This window comes from Schistocerca americana, chromosome X, assembly GCF_021461395.2.
Source record: "Schistocerca americana isolate TAMUIC-IGC-003095 chromosome X, iqSchAmer2.1, whole genome shotgun sequence".
Taxonomy (NCBI): domain Eukaryota; kingdom Metazoa; phylum Arthropoda; class Insecta; order Orthoptera; family Acrididae; genus Schistocerca; species Schistocerca americana.
This window is the reverse complement of record NC_060130.1, coordinates 314,326,484-314,345,897: the sequence shown is the minus strand read 5'-3', so window position 1 is coordinate 314,345,897 and position 19,414 is coordinate 314,326,484. Positions and strand designations below refer to the sequence as shown.

At 39.1% G+C, this 19,414-nt stretch overlaps 1 protein-coding gene across 1 annotated transcript in view; it reads right to left on the bottom strand.

Annotated features, from left to right (window-relative positions):
• Positions 1-19,414, bottom strand: part of LOC124555989 (KICSTOR complex protein SZT2-like) — a 332,080-nt gene that overhangs the window by 151,548 nt on the left and 161,118 nt on the right. Inside the window, exons 19-23 of the mRNA XM_047130034.1 lie at positions 9,824-9,995; positions 9,551-9,716; positions 7,308-7,474; positions 6,723-6,845; positions 6,368-6,623 (exon numbers count right to left, since the gene is read on the bottom strand). Coding sequence (XP_046985990.1) covers positions 6,368-6,623; positions 6,723-6,845; positions 7,308-7,474; positions 9,551-9,716; positions 9,824-9,995 — 884 coding nt within the window. The remainder of the gene's footprint in view (positions 1-6,367; positions 6,624-6,722; positions 6,846-7,307; positions 7,475-9,550; positions 9,717-9,823; positions 9,996-19,414) is intronic.

Here is a 19,414-nt window from a genome sequence, read left to right as displayed (position 1 = left end):
GTGGGGAATCATTATATTTTGGTGGTTGTTGATGCCTTCACTCATTTTCTTTGGCTTCTTCTGACTAGAACAGTCACAGCTTCTGTTGCCACTTACCATCTTTCTAGGATACATTCCCTGGTTTGGGCCTCCCAAAGTGCTGGTCAGTGATAACACTCCAGCCATTGTATAGAAGGAGTTTAAGCGTTTCTGTTTTGCAACAGTATTAAGCACATTAGTACTACTCCATATTATCCTCAGCTGTCCTTTGCTGAAAGGATAAATAGGAACCTGAAGGCCGCCCTCATCATTTATCATGGTAATTCCAAGTCCAGGTAGGATAATTGTGTCCCATGGATTAACTTTGCCTTCAACTCAGCTCAGCATGAGGCCTCTGGGGCTGTGCCTACTACTTTAAAGCTTGCCTACCCACTTAATTCTCCTTGGCAAACTTATGGAGCATTAATGACCTTCTGCCCGATGTGCTTAGCCCAGATGTCATTAAACAGAATTGGGACAGGAACACAAAGAATACTGAATTAGTTCATCAACGACAAATAAAACTTTTCAATCAGGACAGAAAACTGTTTCAAGCCAAGGTCAGCAGTAAGATATTTGTTCAAACTTCAATACTAAAAAAGGCCAGGGAGTAGAAATTTCCAGCAAACTTGCACTGCGATTTGCAGGCCTTTAAACCATCTTGTAGGTGTTGAGCCCTGTCAACCTCCTGGATCATAATCCTGGTACTGGTAGAACATTTAGGTCCATGTTAGCCTAGCCAAGGGAAGTGCTTAGCCGCAGAGGTGGGGGGTGTGGTGGGGGGTGTGGTGGGGGGGTGGGGGGTGGGGGTGGGGGGGGGGGGAAGCGAGATGAGGAGAATGTTTCGGTTTGAGTGGGGGAAGTTGAGCCGTGCCAGCTTGCCTTACTTCCTCTTTTGACCTTCTGGTGCAATCATTTGCGCTTGTGCTCTGTGAGGTGGTGCTTCAGCTCTTGGTGAGCAGCTGTAGCAGCAAGGAGAGACAGAGGAGTTGAAGCTGGGCATCCTTCTGGGCCAGATGGGGAGCTTGGCAATGTGCGACCGGTGTTCATCATGTGCTGATTTTTGGATCATGGCATGCTTGCTATTTCCTGTTTGGAGACAGTTGATGGGTTATTAACACATTGCTTATGTGATCTGTTCTTTCTGTCTTGCTTGTATTTCCACTGCTTGTGTTTTGACCTTGTGGCTGTTGGTCCTGTGAGCCTGCCCACCACTTTGTAATCAAGTGTTACTCTGGCCTCCATTGCTATCAGTTGGCTTACTGCCTCATTAGTGGTATACTGTGTAATTTTGCTAGTGTCTCATTAATGTGTGCTTGATATTTGTAAAAGGTTTTTGAGTGGAGTGTAGATTTCAGGGTGTGTTGTGGAAAGCTTGCTCATCTTAAATTTTGGTTTAAGTACCTTATTAGTTCAAACGTTTTTTTTTTGATATGTTTAAAGGGTTATCTTTTTAAATTCTATATTCATTATGATCATTACCTGTTTATAATCAAGCATGTTATTGAACTATGTTTTAAATGTCCTGGTGTGCACCAGCTATGCACATTTGTTCATGTGTCTATAAGCTTACTGTACTCGTATTATTTAAAGTAAGCTTGATGATGAGGACTTTCTGCCCACACTACTTTCCTTCCAGTTTTCTGTTTTAAGTATTCTTATTTGAGCTCAGGACCTTCATGCACAACTTTATGTACATTCAATAAGCTTATATTTGCTATTTATTGTATTGTTTGTTATTTCCCCATAAAACTTCTGGTAATTTGACTCTACTAGGGGTTGGACAGAAATAATAAGGGGCCTTTCATTAGATTATTTGGGTCACACCCTCCTGTTATTGAAGGTCGATATTTCTAGGTCATGTGATTTCACTTATGTATCTTTGATACTTGTATTTATTCTTCAGGGTGAACTTATTGTGGCTTCTTGTCTTTTGTGGGGGTGCTGACCAATGTGTACTTGTGTGAGGTGGCTGCTGGAAGTGAGCTATAGTGAAGTGCAGCTTGTGTCAACTCACTGCAGCATGCCTTTGCTGTGTGTTGTTATCACCAGTGTGGTGGTTTGATTCCAGCCTCCCTTCCTGAATCTTGGCCAGTTCTTTGCAAAAGTATCTAAGTTGAGTTTCTTGCCTTATTCCAGCCTAAATTGGTGATCATTAAATTATTTTGGGATGAGATCCTTATTTCAGTTAATTAGGGGGCAGGGAGTGCCCCTTCTTCTCTTAGCAATTATGTAACTGCCATCAGAAAAAGCTTGGGTTTTAAGGGAGAATGTTTTATGCTTATGGTTTTAAAGGTTCTTATTTTACTTACTCATAATTGTTTGTCTGTTGTCACCCAGGTTAGCCCACTAACTTATTGTAATTAATTGTGCTTCCTTTTCAATTATTTCATTGTCAAGATAAACTGAATTATTCACTTGATTTCTTGTCATTGTCAGTAATTGCTCTTTTGACGTTAAACAAATTGGATTTGAATAATTATTTTATATCTGTTCTGGGGACTTATCCATTTATTGTTATTGATATCTTTAAGGGCATTTCACTCGTCACTTGGTAAAACCATTGAGCACTTTAACTGCTGTTAAACTAGAACTTTTCTTATATCTATTTCCAAGTCCTATCTTCCTGTTGTTCTGGAAGTTCTACATCTGTAACTACATTGCCTTGTAACAAATTTTATTCATTGTGTTTACTGATTGTTTAAAGGTCACTTCTTTGCCTTAAAGCAAGCTTGCAGATGTGTGTGAATAAGTTGTTGTATCAGATTGTTAACATTCTACTAATTGATAGTGAACGTAATTATTGTAGTTGAAGGAATGGATGATATGTAATTGGGGCCCAGCCCTTTCATGCTTACCTGGTATCCTTCTGGTTCTGTATCCTGGGGCAATCCATATGTCACATCAAAGGATGCAGGTAAGCAAAGTTAGCTAATTTTCTGATGCATTCATTACCAAAATTGGCAGTTATACATAGAGCAAATGTTGCTACACTCAAGTGCTAGAAAATATCTAAAATGTGTGATTTCCAATTCACATTCTGAGCATTATGCATGCCAAAGAATTTTCAACAACCAGTTTTATGTATTTCCTTTCCCTGTGTTGTATATTTATTGATGATGATATATCCTGCCTTGTAAAGAGTTGAATCCACTGTTTTTTCTAAGTTATGTGAGAGATCATTCATCCTCTGTTCTATCTCCTCCTACCAATCCATTCCTCCACATCATCATGCACTGTGCACAACTTCCACCTTCCACGGTCTGCAGCCAAAACCAGCTCACCAGTGTCACATTCCCACCCCACATACCTGCTCCTTCCTCTCCTTCCCACCTGCCTTCCACCCTTCCCCAACCGTCTCCCACTCTTCACCTCCTCTCTACCCTCCCTCTCCCCATCAGATACAGCCCCTCACCCTATCGAGCAGCAGTGCTGGCACAATATAGCCAAGTGGGATAAAGGAGGCAGGTGTGTGTGTGTGTGTGTGTGTGTGTGTGTGTTTTAAATAATTTGTATTCCACCAAGGGCTTTCCAGTACTATATTTTAACTCCACGGTTATAATCACATAACTTTGTCATGTGGGGCCATTGCTAGATAGCAAACAACAAACAGCTGTAATCCCAGAGTATCACTGAGTATTTAGTATGCCACAACTACTACAAGATTCACATAATCCAGAAAACTACTTACTGGACGTCACAAAGTAAAGGGAGTTTTGAGAAAAGGAATATTTCTTCTAATGATAGAAAGCTGAAACATACATTATTTTCCTACATAATCTCACTGCACTTCAACACTCTTTGCCCAACATTCAAAAAGCTTTTTGATTCTGTTAGAAAAAAGATTTTTTGGCTCCACCAGTAACCAATTTTGCACCACATCAATGACTTTTGCATCTTCTTCCAATGAGCGTTTCATTCAGTGGTCCAAACATACGGAAACTGCTTGGAGCCAGGTCTGGACTGTATGGTGGCTGTTCCAGCAACTCGAATCCCAACTCCTTTATTGATTTGGCTGTCTGTTTGGTAGAATGTGGCCGAGCATTATCTTGCTGCATGATGACATCTTTTTGCCGTTTTCTGTGATGTCTTGATCTGATTGCAGGTTTCAGTTTAGTTCGCAACACATCACAACAGTTCTCACTGTTCACAGTTTCACCTCTTGAGGTGAAACGAAGGGCTATCACACACCTTTCATGTTCCAGAACAGTGTTAGCATAATCTTACCAGCTGTGGGTTAATGTTTAAATTTCTTAACTTCTGGTGATGATGTGTGTTTCCAAATCATGCTCACAGCCTTATTTTCCAGTTCGTGATGATTCACCCACATTCTGTCTACAGTAACAATCTGCTGTAACAATCCATCTCTCTTACGATGACAACGGGCCAAATGTTTACAAGAGATGTCCACCCTTTGCACCTTATGCTGAACTGATAATTCTTTTGATACCCACCTTGCATACACTTTCCAAAAATTTAGCCTGTTGTGTAATATGGAAAATGCTGAACCATGACTGATACGTAAAGTATTGGTGATCAAATTATCCTCAGTTGTTGATGATGATGGCATGCCTGATCTTTCTTCGTCACATAGAGAAGTTCTTCCTTGTCTGAAGCATACTATCCCGTCATAGTTCTTGCTTGGCAATAAACAGTTGCAGCTTGCATTTGATGAATAATTTCCACATGTTTAACACCTCCACAAACAAAAAGTGAATCACTGCCCTCATTTTCTCCTTGGTGCAGATTGATAATGGAGCTGCCATGTTTCATGGTCTGCTACAATACAATGACTAATGTGGGAATAAGTGTGACACGTCGTATAGAACTGTTGTAGATGACAATACTCCAGTCCTGGATACTTGCAGTGTTACCAGGCCCTATGGCAAGAAATTTCCTTCACCATACACTCAACAACTTCCAAATTGTTCTCAGTTGTTGAGGCTGATGGCCTGCCTGAACTTTCTTCATCACAAAGAGAAGTTCTTCTCTGTCTGTAGCATTCTGTCCATTCATAAATTAAATTTTACTTTTTGACCTCCCCTTGTAATCTTCATTGCTCTCCTAAATTATTAACACTGCCTTCAAGGTTGCATTTCACTATTCCTTTTGAATGAGTGTTGACTACTGAGGCACCCATAATGTCAATACTTCTTTTCAGGTGCAGTTCATTATGCTTGATCTTATGCCCTTATACACACTAATGCCAAATTTCATGTGATTAATCATTTAGTCATTAGGTAACATCACAGTTTATGTCTTCTTTTAGACTGTTAACTGATCCATCAGATGTGACCTGTCATTTCACAGTGACTTCCAGTTCAGTAAGGTTCACTATTTCAGTTTCTTTATGATGGCAAATCAGTTCTGAAAATGAACATAATTTAATCACGCCATTACTTCACTGCTTTTTCCATTCAAAATCAAATGGTGTTTCAGGCCACAATCTTAGACATCACTCAAATATCTTCAGAGCATGAGATTGACTTGAGTAGCTACAAACTTCAAAACAGTGAGAGAGTGATGTTTACGCCACACTGCATAAACTTTCGATATGGAGGGACTTCCATGAAACAGATGCATAGTCAGAAATGTAACAGTAGCACAGTAGGAATTTCTGCTAGTTGGGAATTGTATGTTTTTATTTTTATTTATTTATTTATATTTTTTTTATTAGTCAAAGAACAGAGAACATTTTTACTATGACAAAACACTTGTTACGCTGAGTCACCAAAGAATGATGTTATAATGCACTATAGTTATGAATTTCTGTGAGAGGAAGAGGGGTAGGGATGGGGGTGGGGTGAACTGACACTACTGAAATCTGGCTTCATCCCATGGTGTAATAATAATGTGCTGTGTGACATTATATATGAACTAACAATAACAGAACAGAAAACTGACTTTTTTTTAAATCTCTATTATTTTCTGGGATTTATGCAGTGGTAACAGACTGATCTGTACCACAGCCTGAAGTATAGCTTTGGTTGAAAGGTGACAGTTTGGTTGTGATGTGATTCACTGAACTGTATCATAGCCTGAGACCTAGTTATGTTGAAAAGTGACAGTTTGGTTGTCAGTTGCCATAAGAGTATTGCAAGCTTCAGTTAATTCTAAAAATGGGGTATATCAAAATGTGCTAAGGAATCAAAAGTGCAGTAATGCAGTAATAATGCCTCCCTCCACACAACATAAGATGCCATGACCAGTAATACAAGTTTCCAAAAAGGTGTCTCTCTCTCTCACACACACACACACACACACACACACACACACACAAAATTTTATCATTGCAGGCAGTGCAGTAAAGGACAGTAAACACACATGGTAAGCATGGTAACAAGCAAACCTGAATCATCAGAATTCTCTTCATAGCTGGGTAACACACATGTCAGTGAATCAAAGTCTTCGGGATTTACTTCTTGACTGTATGCATCTCTTGATGGTTTTGGGTACCTTGAATGATGTAAGAGAAAACCAGAATGGTCCACCACTGCTATTGCAATACATGCAATTCCCTTATTTCCAGATGCAGGGCTCTGGTTGTATAGGAATATATCAGTTTCAGGTACTCGTTTCTCTGATGTTTCTGGCTGCGAGTAATCCTAGAAATGAGAAAGAAATGACAACAATACCAGAAATTTCTATTTTTTGAAATTTCATATTTCAATAACTAATTCATGGAATTACATTAAACAAAATACCTGAAAATGGTATTCAGGGCGTGGATCTGTGTACTTTGGAGTGTACAAAAACTGCAGTATATTCTGGCGTAGATAGTACTCCAATGCCTGAATATGTTCCAGTGCATGTTTTGGTACACTAAACTGTAAAATCAAAGTCATTTTGTTAGTCATATAATAAAGGTACATTAATCTATATTCTACACTATGGAGCACATGAACTCTGGAGGTAAACATAAATACACACAAGTATGACATTTATTATAACTGCTGATAATTCATCTAAAGAATAGTGCTATGTCCTCCTATCCTTCAATCATACAGGCTAGTATGAAATATCTTCCAGATTTTTTTAAATATCACATTTTCATAATCCTGGTTTACAACCTTGGTTTTGGAACCATGGAATTAGTACAGTTCTGAACTACAGTCTAATGCTGATAAAACAAAAAGACCAAGGATGCAAACACTGGCCATGAAAGTCTGCATTGTTTGTTAATATAGTTAGATCCATCTATAACTCCTCAATACATCTTGATGAAATTAAATGTATGATTACTGTACAGCTAGGCAAAACTGAATATAATCAAGAACCAGATTTTGTACCTTCACTATTGATTCTGGATATTTATAGGGTTTTTGTATAAAATGCACATCTTCAGGCGTAAGTTTGCACATTGGATTCCTTGCTAGCATCACAGAAAGAACTTCCAATATTGCATCATCCAAACGGTTTTGAAGAACTTGGATGAGTTCTTCTTTTATTTCTGGACCTGAAGAGAAATAATGCAAAAAGGAAAGCAACACCAAATAATTCAAACTCAAAAGTTACATTACAACAATTGTAAAAAAAAAGGAGGGACTCACAATTAAACATATTTACCAATGCAGAAAAAGCACAAAAGAAATCATGTCCAAAGTTATGTTTACCTCATACAACAGCCAAAGATGTGTGTGGTTATTTCTTTTGTACACAGCACTTCCTTTTTGACTGTTATTTACAATGAAGGGGTATCAGTGGTAGCATAAGTCTAAATATCTAGCTTTATATGAACACAAATAATATTCACTCACATATGGAATCATTTATCAATGTTTATGTTGTGTTATCATAGTTTTCGGACGCAAACTAGCGTCTCTAGTTGCATCAAAATTTTATAGCACCTGCATGACTGTCTTTATGATACCAAAGGCTACACAGAGCAAGGTATTATAAGCTTAATGGACATAATATAATGTTCATGTTTGAGAAAGCAAACTAGCGCAATACAACAGCATATGTTTGCAATCATATTGGACCTGTATTATATTTTGAAGACTTAAAAGCTTAATACACAAAGAAAAAGATGACAACTGCATTTACAAAAGGCACTGTCAACTTGTTCACTTCCTATAATGACATAATGAAATATTTTATACCAAAAATTATTGGAAGATGTTTCAGAGCTGCTGGACTATGCACACTGATTCAGTGGTAGGTTTAGAAAGCAATATTAGAAATTATGAAGGAGTCGCAGTTCAGTTCAAAGATGTCTTAGTCAAGAAGGGGGATAAGATGCAAAATGAAACTGTGTGCTGGAGCAGGACCCTAACATGGAACCTCTGCCTTTCGCAAGCAAGTGCTCTATGAACTGAGCTACGGAAGCATAAATCACAACTCACCCACATAACTTTACTTCTGCCATTACCTCATCTCCTACCTTCTAAGTTTCAAATCAGTGCACACTCCATGGCAGAGTGAAAATTCATTATGGAGAACTGTTGCAGTGATGGTACCCCAAAAATGAATAGTTGCAGCAGATGCAAACAGATATTGCTACAATAACCCAAAACTGTTAGCAAATAAAACAGAAACTGCTGGCTATATCACACTGTCATGCATAAAAATCATTACAAAAGGAATCTCACACAAAAGGTGTAACAACATTTAAGTACTTCCTGAATTAACAATGAGATAAAGAAAGAGTGATCAGGAAAAGAAATTCCGTCTCACATTAAATTCTGCTTTTATGCAATTGCATAAGTAAACAAACCACACTGTATTAACCCAACACTGTAGTCATAATACCAAAAAGTGGAAGGATACACTGAGTATTCAGTGCCATTTCTGATATGAACTGTGGTTATAGAGATAAAAAGCTCTGCTAACTCTATCTACACAAACCTAAAAAACAGTTTTCATCTCTTAATTTTTCAATGAAAAATGTGCATGAAAAATTTGTATAAAATCAGCATTGAAAGGAAACAGAGATGCACAAGACAGTGTCAATGAACACATAAGTAACAAAATGAGACACTGTATTACAAAATATCTCTCGAATGGAAAAAAAATTACACCACAAGTATTTGTATTCACATGTGTGAAATTTTGTAAAGGCCACACAGCAGAGCTACTCAGTCACAGATCTATACCATTTCAAAAACAAATTTGTGTTTGTAATGAGTAACAAACCACAGCTCTCTCTCTCTCTCTCTCTCTCTCTCTCTCTCTGTGTGTGTGTGTGTGTGTGTGTGTGTGTGTGTGTGTGTGTGTGTGTGTGTGTGTGTGCGTGCGTGTGTGTAGAGGTTGGAGGAGGAGGACACACACACACACACACACACACACACACACACACACACCCCTTGCTCTGCTGAGATTCAGTGCAATGACATAAATGACTTTAGAAATTTCACAGCCAACTTAAGGATGTGATGATAATCTAACTCAGCTAAACATGAACCAAGATCTGTTTAATCTATGACACACTCATGTAACATTTAAATTTATTAAACTATCAACAAATATGCCTCAGGTTCATTAGCACCAATTTAGCATGTTTTTATACCATACAGTCAACTGAAATAACTACCTGCTTCAGAAATACCATGGACTTTTAAAAATATAACATCATCAGGCTTCACAGCTGGTGGTTGTGGTGTGGCACAGGCTACTACACCATCATTGGAGCCAGAACCATTAGGCACAGCAGGTGCATCTTTTTCCCCAAATGATTTTCTCCTAGCAATTTCCTCTGCCTGTTTTTGGAATGGAGGGAAAAATTATGTGTATTACTGATCATAAATTCTACTAACTTTATATTCACAAGTGATCAAGTGCTGCTACAATCTTGAATATAACTCACTTGACTACTGAGACCATCTTCTGAAACGAAACTGGGCTGCTTTCTGGTTAAAATGTTTAATGAGGTCAATGATGAGCTTCTTGATACAGGCCCAGGTGAATTATCATCAGTGTCTGATTTAGGAGGTCCAGTGAGACCAAGCTTGCAAGATAAATGCACATTTTCATGTAACCTATAAAAAGAATATTTTTAAAAGTCATTGTAAATGTATATAGCTATTATTACTGATATCATCAGGTGTATAAAATAGGCAATAGATTAGAAAGAGGATAAGAAGTTATACAAAATGCAATTAATTTCAATGTGTTTATAGAAATATACTGAATCATAGACAAAGTCATTTGAGATGGACTTTCACATAACGATGTTTCCATTTCTACACATATGCCATAGACAAGACCAGCATTTTTTATGCCTAAACCAGGTATGTCCCTCACTGCAGTGGGGACATATTACTAAAAAGCTTTCAGTAGTCCTCATATGACTTCTGAGGGAATAGAAACAATTTATACATGATTTTCAGTTGCAATATATCATGATAGATTAATTACAAAATCATTTTGTTCAGATGACTTTCAACTTGAGAAAAAGTATGAAACAACGGGGAGCATCGAGTAGTGTCCCCAGCCCCACACCCATCAAATTTCATACTCATTTATACAGCTGAGAACAGGGTAACCTGACAGATAAAGTACAATATGCAGAGTACACAAAGAAGTTGTGCCCTTTAATTGTCTCAGAGACAATCATGGAAATGAACTGAAGAGCACACAGCAAACACTGACCAATACAAGCAGGTTTCACAGGAGCATATACATAGTACACGGTGTCTGGAAGGAGAAAGGGGCTAATTCACCAAAAACTGAGTCATTGAGCCGTCAACAGGGATAAACAAGATTGAGACTTTTTGTTTGAATGTGTGGTGTCTGTTCCTTCAAAAGAACAGACATCACACAGATCCCACATTTGTGAAACATAAGATCTAAATTGAAGGGCTGCAGCTGACAGTAGAATTCCCCCTTCAATTTACATACAAGGCTGAGACAGTTGCAAGCTTTTGTGTGTGAAAGGGTGACTGAAAGCTGAGAAAGAGAGGTAGCAGGTACACAGGACAAGAATCTGGCTCCAGAGAGAGGACACAGGCTGCACACAGTGACATGGAGGAGTGGGCTGGGAGGTGGAAACGGAAAACAACAAGAGGGAGACTGTGGAGAGAGGGTATGACTGCAAGGGTGGAGGTGGGTGTGGGTATGGACATGGGGACAACAGGTTAGCACAGATTGATGCCAGGAGGATTACAGGTTGGTGTGATTAGGTTTTGGTGGTCACAGACCACTGCGCATATGACATATACAAAATTATTCCTATTTACCAGAAGGGTAACAAGACTTATGCACAAAGCTAAATGCTTACATGACTAACATGAGACGGTTTCAGACTTCTAGAATATATATGCTGCTCAAATGAAATGACTTTCAAGAGTTATATTTTAGTGTCAGTACACATTTTAAAAGCAATAATCATGTGAAACTCTTCTTAGTCAAGAAACGCCGAAGAGTATATGACTTATTTTGAAGCCTCTTAATGCAGTTCTGTACTACAGCAGATTTCATAAGACATGCAAATGTACAAAGGGCTCCTATTCAGGTACATGTCAATATGTAGTGTCAGTTGAAGACTCATCATCATCATCATCATCATCATCATCATCCATTTGTCATCCACTGCTGGTTGCAGGACTCCCCCAGTCATTTCCATTGATTAATATCTTCAGCTTCTCACATTAAAATTTGCCTTGCCTGTTGCTTTACACTGTTAATCAATCTTGCATTAGGTCATCCTCTAGGGCTTCTCTTATCACAAGGGCTCCCACACAGAATTTCTTCATTCATCCATCTCCCAACATTCAACTCATTATTTGCCCCATTCATCTCCATTTCAGTTTCTTAACAGTAAATATTATGTTATCAACTTCAGAGTTTTCTCCTAACCATTTGTTTGTTTTTCTGTCCCTTCTTTCTAAGCCCAAGGATTTTTTTAGGAGAATTCAATATGAATTTCAAAATGAAGATTATCAGAAGAAAATATAATAGCAGGTGTGTATGACAAACATGTGATTGCATCCCTCCTCTTTCACAAAATATATAAAAGAGCTGAGTGAAAATGTCGCCAGCTATTGTGTTCATACATGGTTACTGCTACTGTCAATAATAGGTATAGTGTCCCACACAAACTGTCAAAACTATCAATAGCTGGATTTGAGGCAGAACAGTGCTAGTTGTGGCGAGTGCCAGCTTTCTTCAAATGTAAGTATAGTAATACATGTAAGTAGACGTAAATAAATTCTGTCCTGTTTGGCTGCAGCATTAGGTGTAATACAGAGGAGTCAGTGATGCTGTTTAAACATCTCAGTGTAGTCATTCAGGATTTTATGTACATCACATAAACCTTACTGTGGTAAAAGCTAATGCCAACCCACAATTCATTAACATGGTTCTGTGGAGCTTCTCTGCAGAGGAAGCAACATCCCAGAAACCCAGGTGACCCGCCCTCCGGTACAGTTTACTTGTATAGACAGTGTATCATGTTGGACTGCCTGGAGCAACTCAAAGAAGAACTATGGTAGATTCATATGGATGGTACTAAAAGTTTATAAAGAGGTTCACAACCTCCAATTGGACAACAAACACAAAGTTTAGTGTGCAGCTCTTAAAATTTTTGATATAGCACTGGCTTAGCTAGACATGGATAAGCAAACAAAAAGAGAGATACTCATTAAAAAGTGTTTAATAAGAGGGTTATCTGGATAACAAAGTCACAAAGCACAGAAGATCTATTTGAAGTAATATATTTTTTGCTTTAAATTAAGGTATGTTTAGTCATGTTTCCACCTAATTTCCACAGATTGCACCTGCACTCTCAGAGAACTTTGTGACTATCACTTAAACATTTTTGTTGTCTAGAACAGTATTAATGTTTTTTAATAGTATATTTCCTCCCCCATGAACCATAGACCGTGCCATTGGTGGGGAGGCTTGCATGCCTCAGTGGTACAGATAGCCCAACCGTAGGTGCAACCACAACGTTGAGAGGCCAGACAAACGTGTGGTTCCTGAAGAGGGGCAGCAGCCTTTTCAGTTGTTGCAGGGGCAACAGTCTGGATGATTGACTGATCTGGCCTTGTAACACTAACCAAAACGGCCTTGCTGTGCTGGTACTGCGAACAGCTGAAAGCAAGGGGAAACTACGGCCATAATTTTTCCCGAGGGCATGCAGCTTTACTGTATGGTTAAATGATGATGGCATCCTCTTGGGTAAAATAGTCCCCCATTCAGATCTACGGGCGGGGACTACTCAAGAGGACGTCGTTATCAGGAGAAAGAAAACTGGCATTCTATGGATCGGAGCATGGAATGTCAGATCCCTTAATCAGGCAGGTAGGTTAGAAAATTTAAAAAGGGAAATGGATAGGTTAAAGTTAGATATAGTGGTAATTAGTGAAGTTCGGTGGCAGCAGGAGGAACAAGACTTTTGGTCAGGTGAATACAGGGTTATAAATACAAAATCAAATAGGGGTAATGCAGGAGTAGGTTTAATAATGAATAAAAAAATAGGAGTACGGGTAAGCTACTACAAACAGCATAGTGAACACCTTGCTGTGGCCAAGATAGACACGAAGCCCACGCGTACTACAGTAGTACAAGATTATATGCCAACTAGCTCTGCAGATGATGAAGAAATTGAAGAAATGTATGATGAGATAAAAGAAATTATTCAGATAGTGAAGGGAGATGAAAATTTAATAGTCATGGGGAACTGGAATTTGTCAGTAGGAAAAGGGAGAGAAGGACTCTGACCACAATCTATTGGTTATGAACTGTAGATTAAAACTGAAGAAACTGCAAAAAGGTGGGAATTTAAGGAGATGGGACCTGGATAAACTGACTAAACCAGAGGTTGTACAGAGTTTCAGGGAGAGCATAAGGGAACAATTGGCAAGAATGGGGGAAAGAAATACAGTAGAAGAAGAATGGGTAGCTTTGAGGGATGAAGTGGTGAAGGCAGCAGAGGATCAAGTAGGTAAAAAGACGAGGGCTAGTAGAAATCCTTGGGTAACAGAAGAAATATTGAATTTAATTGATGAAAGGAGAAAATATAAAAATGCAGTAAATGAAGCAGGCAAAAAGGAATATAAACGTCTCAAAAATGAGATCGACAGGAAGTGCAAAATGGCTAATCAGGGATGGCTAGAGGACAGATGTAAGGATGTAGAGGCTTATCTCACTAGGGGTAAGATAGATACTGCCTACAGGAAAGTTAAAGAGACCTTTGGAGAAAAGAGAACCACTTGTATGAATATCAAGAGCTCAGATGGAAACCCAGCTCTAAGCAAAGAGGGGGAAGCAGAAAGGTGGAAGGAGTATATAGAGGGTCTATACAAGGGCGATGTACTTGATCACAATATTATGGAAATGGAAGAGGATGTAGATGAAGATGAAGATGAAATGGGAGATATGATACTGCGTGAAGAGTTTGACAGACCACTGAAAGACCTGAGTTGAAACAAGGCCCCGAGAGTAGACAATATTCCACTAGAACTAATGACAGCCTTGGGAGAGCCAGTCCTGACAAAACTCTACCATCTGGTGAGCAAAATGTTTGAGACAGGTGAAATACTCTCAGACTTCAAGACGAATATAATAATTTCAATCTCAAAGAGAGCAGGTGTTGACAGATGTGAAAATTACCAAACTATCAGTTTAATAAGTCAAGGCTGCAAAATACTAACGCGAATTCTTTACAGACGAATGGAAAAACTGGTAGAGGCCGACCTCGGAGAAGATCAGTTTGGATTCCATAGAAATGTTGGAACACGTGAGGCAATACTGATCCTATGGCGTATCTTAGAAGCTAGATTAAGAAAAGGCAAACCTACGTTTCTAGCATTTGAAGACTTAGAAAAAGCCTTTGACAATGTTGACTGGAATACTCTCTTTCAAATTCTGAAGGTAGCAGGTGTAAAATACAGGGAGCGAAAGGCTATTTACAATTTGTACAGAAACCAGATGGCAATTATAAGGGTCGAGGGACATGAAAGGGAAGCAGTGGTTGGGAAGGGAGTGAGACAGGGCTGTAGCCTCTCCCTGATGTTATTCAATCTGTATATTGAGCAAGCAGTAAAGGAAACAAAAGAAAAATTCGGAGTAGGTATTAAAATCCATGGAGAAGAAATAAAGAAATTAAGGTTCGCTGATGACATTGTAATTCTGTCAAAGACAGCAAAGGACTTGGAACAGCAGTTGAAGGGAATGGACAGTGTCTTGAAAGGAGGATATAAGATGAACATCAATAAAAGCAAAATGAGGATAATGGAATGTAGTCGAGTTAACTCAGGTGATGCTGAGGGAATTAGATTAGGAAATGAGACACATAAAGTAGTAAAGGAGTTTTGCTATTTGGGGAGCAAAATAACTGATGATGGTAGAAGTAGAGAGGATATAAAATGTAGACTGGCAATGGCAAGGAAAGCGTTTCTGAAGAAGAGAAATTTGTTAACATTGAGTATAGATTTAAGTGTCAGGAAGTCGTTTCTGAAAGTATTTGTATGGAGTGTAGCCACGTATGGAAGTGAAACATGGACGATAAATAGTTTGGACAAGAAGAGAATAGAAGCTTTCGAAATGTGGTGCTACAGAAGAATGCTGAAGATTAGGTGGGTAGATCACATAACTAATGAGGAGGTACTGAATAGAATTGGGGAGAAGAGGAGTTTGTGGCACAACTTGACTAGAAGAAGGGATCGGTTGGTAGGACATGTTCTGAGGCATCAAGGGATCACCAATTTAGTATTGGAGGGCAGCGTGGAGGGTAAAAATTGTAGAGGGAGGTCAAGAGATGAATACATTAAGCAGATTCAGAAGGATGTAGGCTGCAGTATGTACTGGGAGATGAAGCAGCTTGCACAGGATAGAGTAGCATGGAGAGCTGCATCAAACCAGTCTCAGGACTGAAGACCACAACAACAACAGAATAGTATTTCCATCCAATACTCCTCTCACTTCCGAAAGAAGCAAAGACTAGTTGTGTAGGATATGAAAGGTAGAGGGAAGACATCACAACTGTCCTCTTGAATGGCCATAACATCTTCTGTGTGACATGAGTTTTGGGCATATGGAAAGGAAATGTTTCTTCTCATCTGTCATCTCAGAGCTTCTGTAGTGTCAGATTAAGTTCCAATCACAGTCTGAACCACAGTCCACTCACTCTTAGCATCGTGTGATGTGTGAGACCAATCACATCATGTATTGTTCTGTAAATTCCTCCAAAAAGTTTGATGGCAGACCTAGATTATTTCTATTCACAGTTTCACAGATACTATCATGCTAAATAAGGCTCACCAACCTTACTTTGACCTCCCAGACAGAATTAAAATATTCACTTCAGTTAATAGTATCTCCTCCAAACACAAAACACAAGGTGCAAGAAAGGAGGCTCCCCAAAGATTGCGATGCTTGTGATCAGGACAATAAAAGCAATTGGGAATACTCTGGGAAATGTCAGGGCATGATGACTAGCCCTTTCACAACAGAAACATCCACACTGGAGCCCGTTTCAGGTCACAGTTAATGACTATTAACATAGAAGGAATAACACTAGCCAAAGAAAAACTGCTGCAAGAAGTGTGCAGTCTACACCAGCGCCATATACTGTGCATACACAAAACACATGCACAGACCACAAATAGATGGAATGTGTCTTACCACTGAAATACCACATGATAAATATGGAAGTGCTATCTTTGTTCACCCAGGTATTCAGACTGTATCCACAGCAACCATGGAGGAAAACAGCATTGAAATTCTCACTCCAGAAACAGCTAATTGCACCATTTCATGCCTTTATAAACCACCTGGTGCTGAATTCACTGTTAACAAACAATCCAATTTTCAAAATAAACATGTGCAGTTTATGATCAGCAATTCCAACAGCCATAGCACTGTTAGGGGCTGTGATCATGAAGATGAGAATGGGACAGCAGTACAAGAATGGGCAGAATTGAGCCACCTGACCTTAATCCATGACACAAAACTACCAAGATCTTTTAACAGTGGCAGGGGGAGGAAAGCTTACAATCTTGACCTCATATTTGCCAGTAGCAATACTAGCTAACATTGTGTAAATTCTGTATGTTCCACAATATCCAATTCACAGCATAGGCCAATTATATGCCCATTATTTGCTGTCATTATACCTCCTCAGAAACCATATTTTTGGAGGTGTTTTAATTTTAAAAAGGCAGACTGGTCCAGATTTGCAGGCTTATTTGACGCCGAAGTATCCACTATAAAACCACTAGCCAGATGCTACGACACCTTTACCATGGCTCTAAAGTGCCTCTCTCTTGAAGCTGTTGAACATCTTATAACCCTGGGCTTATGTCACACTAACCCACCCTACTCGCAGAATGCAGCAACTTATTTGAAGAAAATCCTTTCAGTGAAGTGACCGTGGAAGAAGGGAACAATATCATTTCCTCTATAAGGAAGACACAGTGGGATAAGTGAATACAAACTATAGAAAACTTGGATCTGAAAATAGACAGCCATAAAGCTTAGAGTCTTCTGAGATGCCTAAGCAATGCTCCAAGACCATTGCAGCTGATAGTACCATTGTCAATCAAACAGAACATCAGTTACTGCTGAACTGGAAGGCAAACCACAAATCACACAAACCAAAACTGCAAAGGAAAGAGCATGAGGAGAGAAGTGGCCTCACAACATCATTCAGCATGGAAGAATTAGAAAGGGCTATCAAACGGAGCAAAAATAGAAAATCTCCTGGAGTGGATGATACATGAACTGAGCAAATTAAACACTTTGGGTTAACAACAAAGAAATGGATTCTCCAACTTTTCAACAACTGTATGGGCAGAAGCCAAATCCCAAAGATATGGAGGAAGAGCCAAGTTATCACTTTGCTGAAACCTGGCAAAGAAGGAAATAATCCAAAGAATTTTAGACCAGTTGCACTACTATGTCACTTTTACAAATTGCTGGAAAGATTGATTCTAAATCACCTATTAATTGACACTTTACTTATACCTCAGCAACCTGGAATTTGACTGGGCACAAGCTGTATGGACAGCTGCAAAATCTCACACAGTTTAAAGAAGATGGATTTGAAGCTCATAAGGTGACAGGAGTGGAATTTGCTGACTTACCAGCAGCATATGACACTGTCAGTCAACTACTTCTAGCCAAGGTCTGCAACCTGACCAAGGATTTTAGCCAACCTATGCTAACTGCCACTCTCTTGCGGAATTGTTGGTTCTTCATTGACTTCCAACATCAGCACAGCCAATGGAGACTACAAAAAAATGGCATCCTGCAGGGGAGTGTGCTGGGTGCAATTCTGTTCAAGATGTACACAAATCACCAAACCATAGAACACAACAAGAGGAGCTTCTTGTATGCCCATGACCTTGTTCTAGCCACCTTCAGGATTGCAATTAAGCAACTTTCCGGATAATACAGCACAAATCAACTTAAACCAAATTCCAGAAAGACAAAAGCAGGTGCTTTTCATTTGAGAAAAGGGGGAAGTAGTCACAAATTAAAGATAGTATGGTCAGATTGTGAGACCCCAAACTATTTAGGAGTGACACCTGATAGATCTCTCCCTTTCATAAAACCCTGCATGAACTGCTAGTCAATCGTTTCTACCAGGAACAATTTTCTACGGAAACTGGCTGAATCACAGTGGGGTAGTCAACCTAAAACTCTACAAAGCTCTGCAACTGCACTATGCTATTTTGCAGCAGAGTATGTATGTCCTGTCTGGTATAATTCAACACATGCCAAAATGTGGACATAGCTCTCACAGACACCTGCAGTATCATAACAGGTTGCTTGAAATCCACTTCAGTTGAATTGTTTTACCACCTCGCATGAATGGCACCACATTTTGTTCAAAGAGAAATAACCACAAATGAGGAAAGGAAAAAAGTGGAGCAGGAGAGAACATGTGCTCTGTAAGGGCACAAGCCACAGCTGCAATGACTGAAGTCAAGGAGGAGTTTCCTACGAACATCAACTGCACTTAGAAGCACTGCTGAAAAAGGTCAGTTGCAACTATGCTGAAAAAGGTCAGTTGCAACTATGGAGGGCTATGATCTACCATCCCATTCAGAAACTCTACCTTCTGGCTATGATGAGAAATGGATGACTTGGAAGCCCCTGAGCAAATTGAGATCTGAAGTTGGCATATCAAAGTTTAGTTTGTCAAGGTGGTGTTACACTGATGAAGACCATATTCAGTGTAACTGTGAAGAAAACCAAACTCTTCAGCATATACTTCAATGCTGACCATGTTCAAACTCCAGCACAGAAGATGAACTTGGTCAAGAAACAGAAAATGCATTTGTAGTGGCCAAGTTTTTTGGGTAAAAGTAATATAGTCATAACTGTGTATATGGCACATGTAAAAACACCACAAGTTTCCATCAGAACAAATAGAATTTATTGTTTCCTATAAGACCTTGCTAAGTGTGCCTCATTATCAAACAATATCTCCAACAAGCTGATGGCTCCG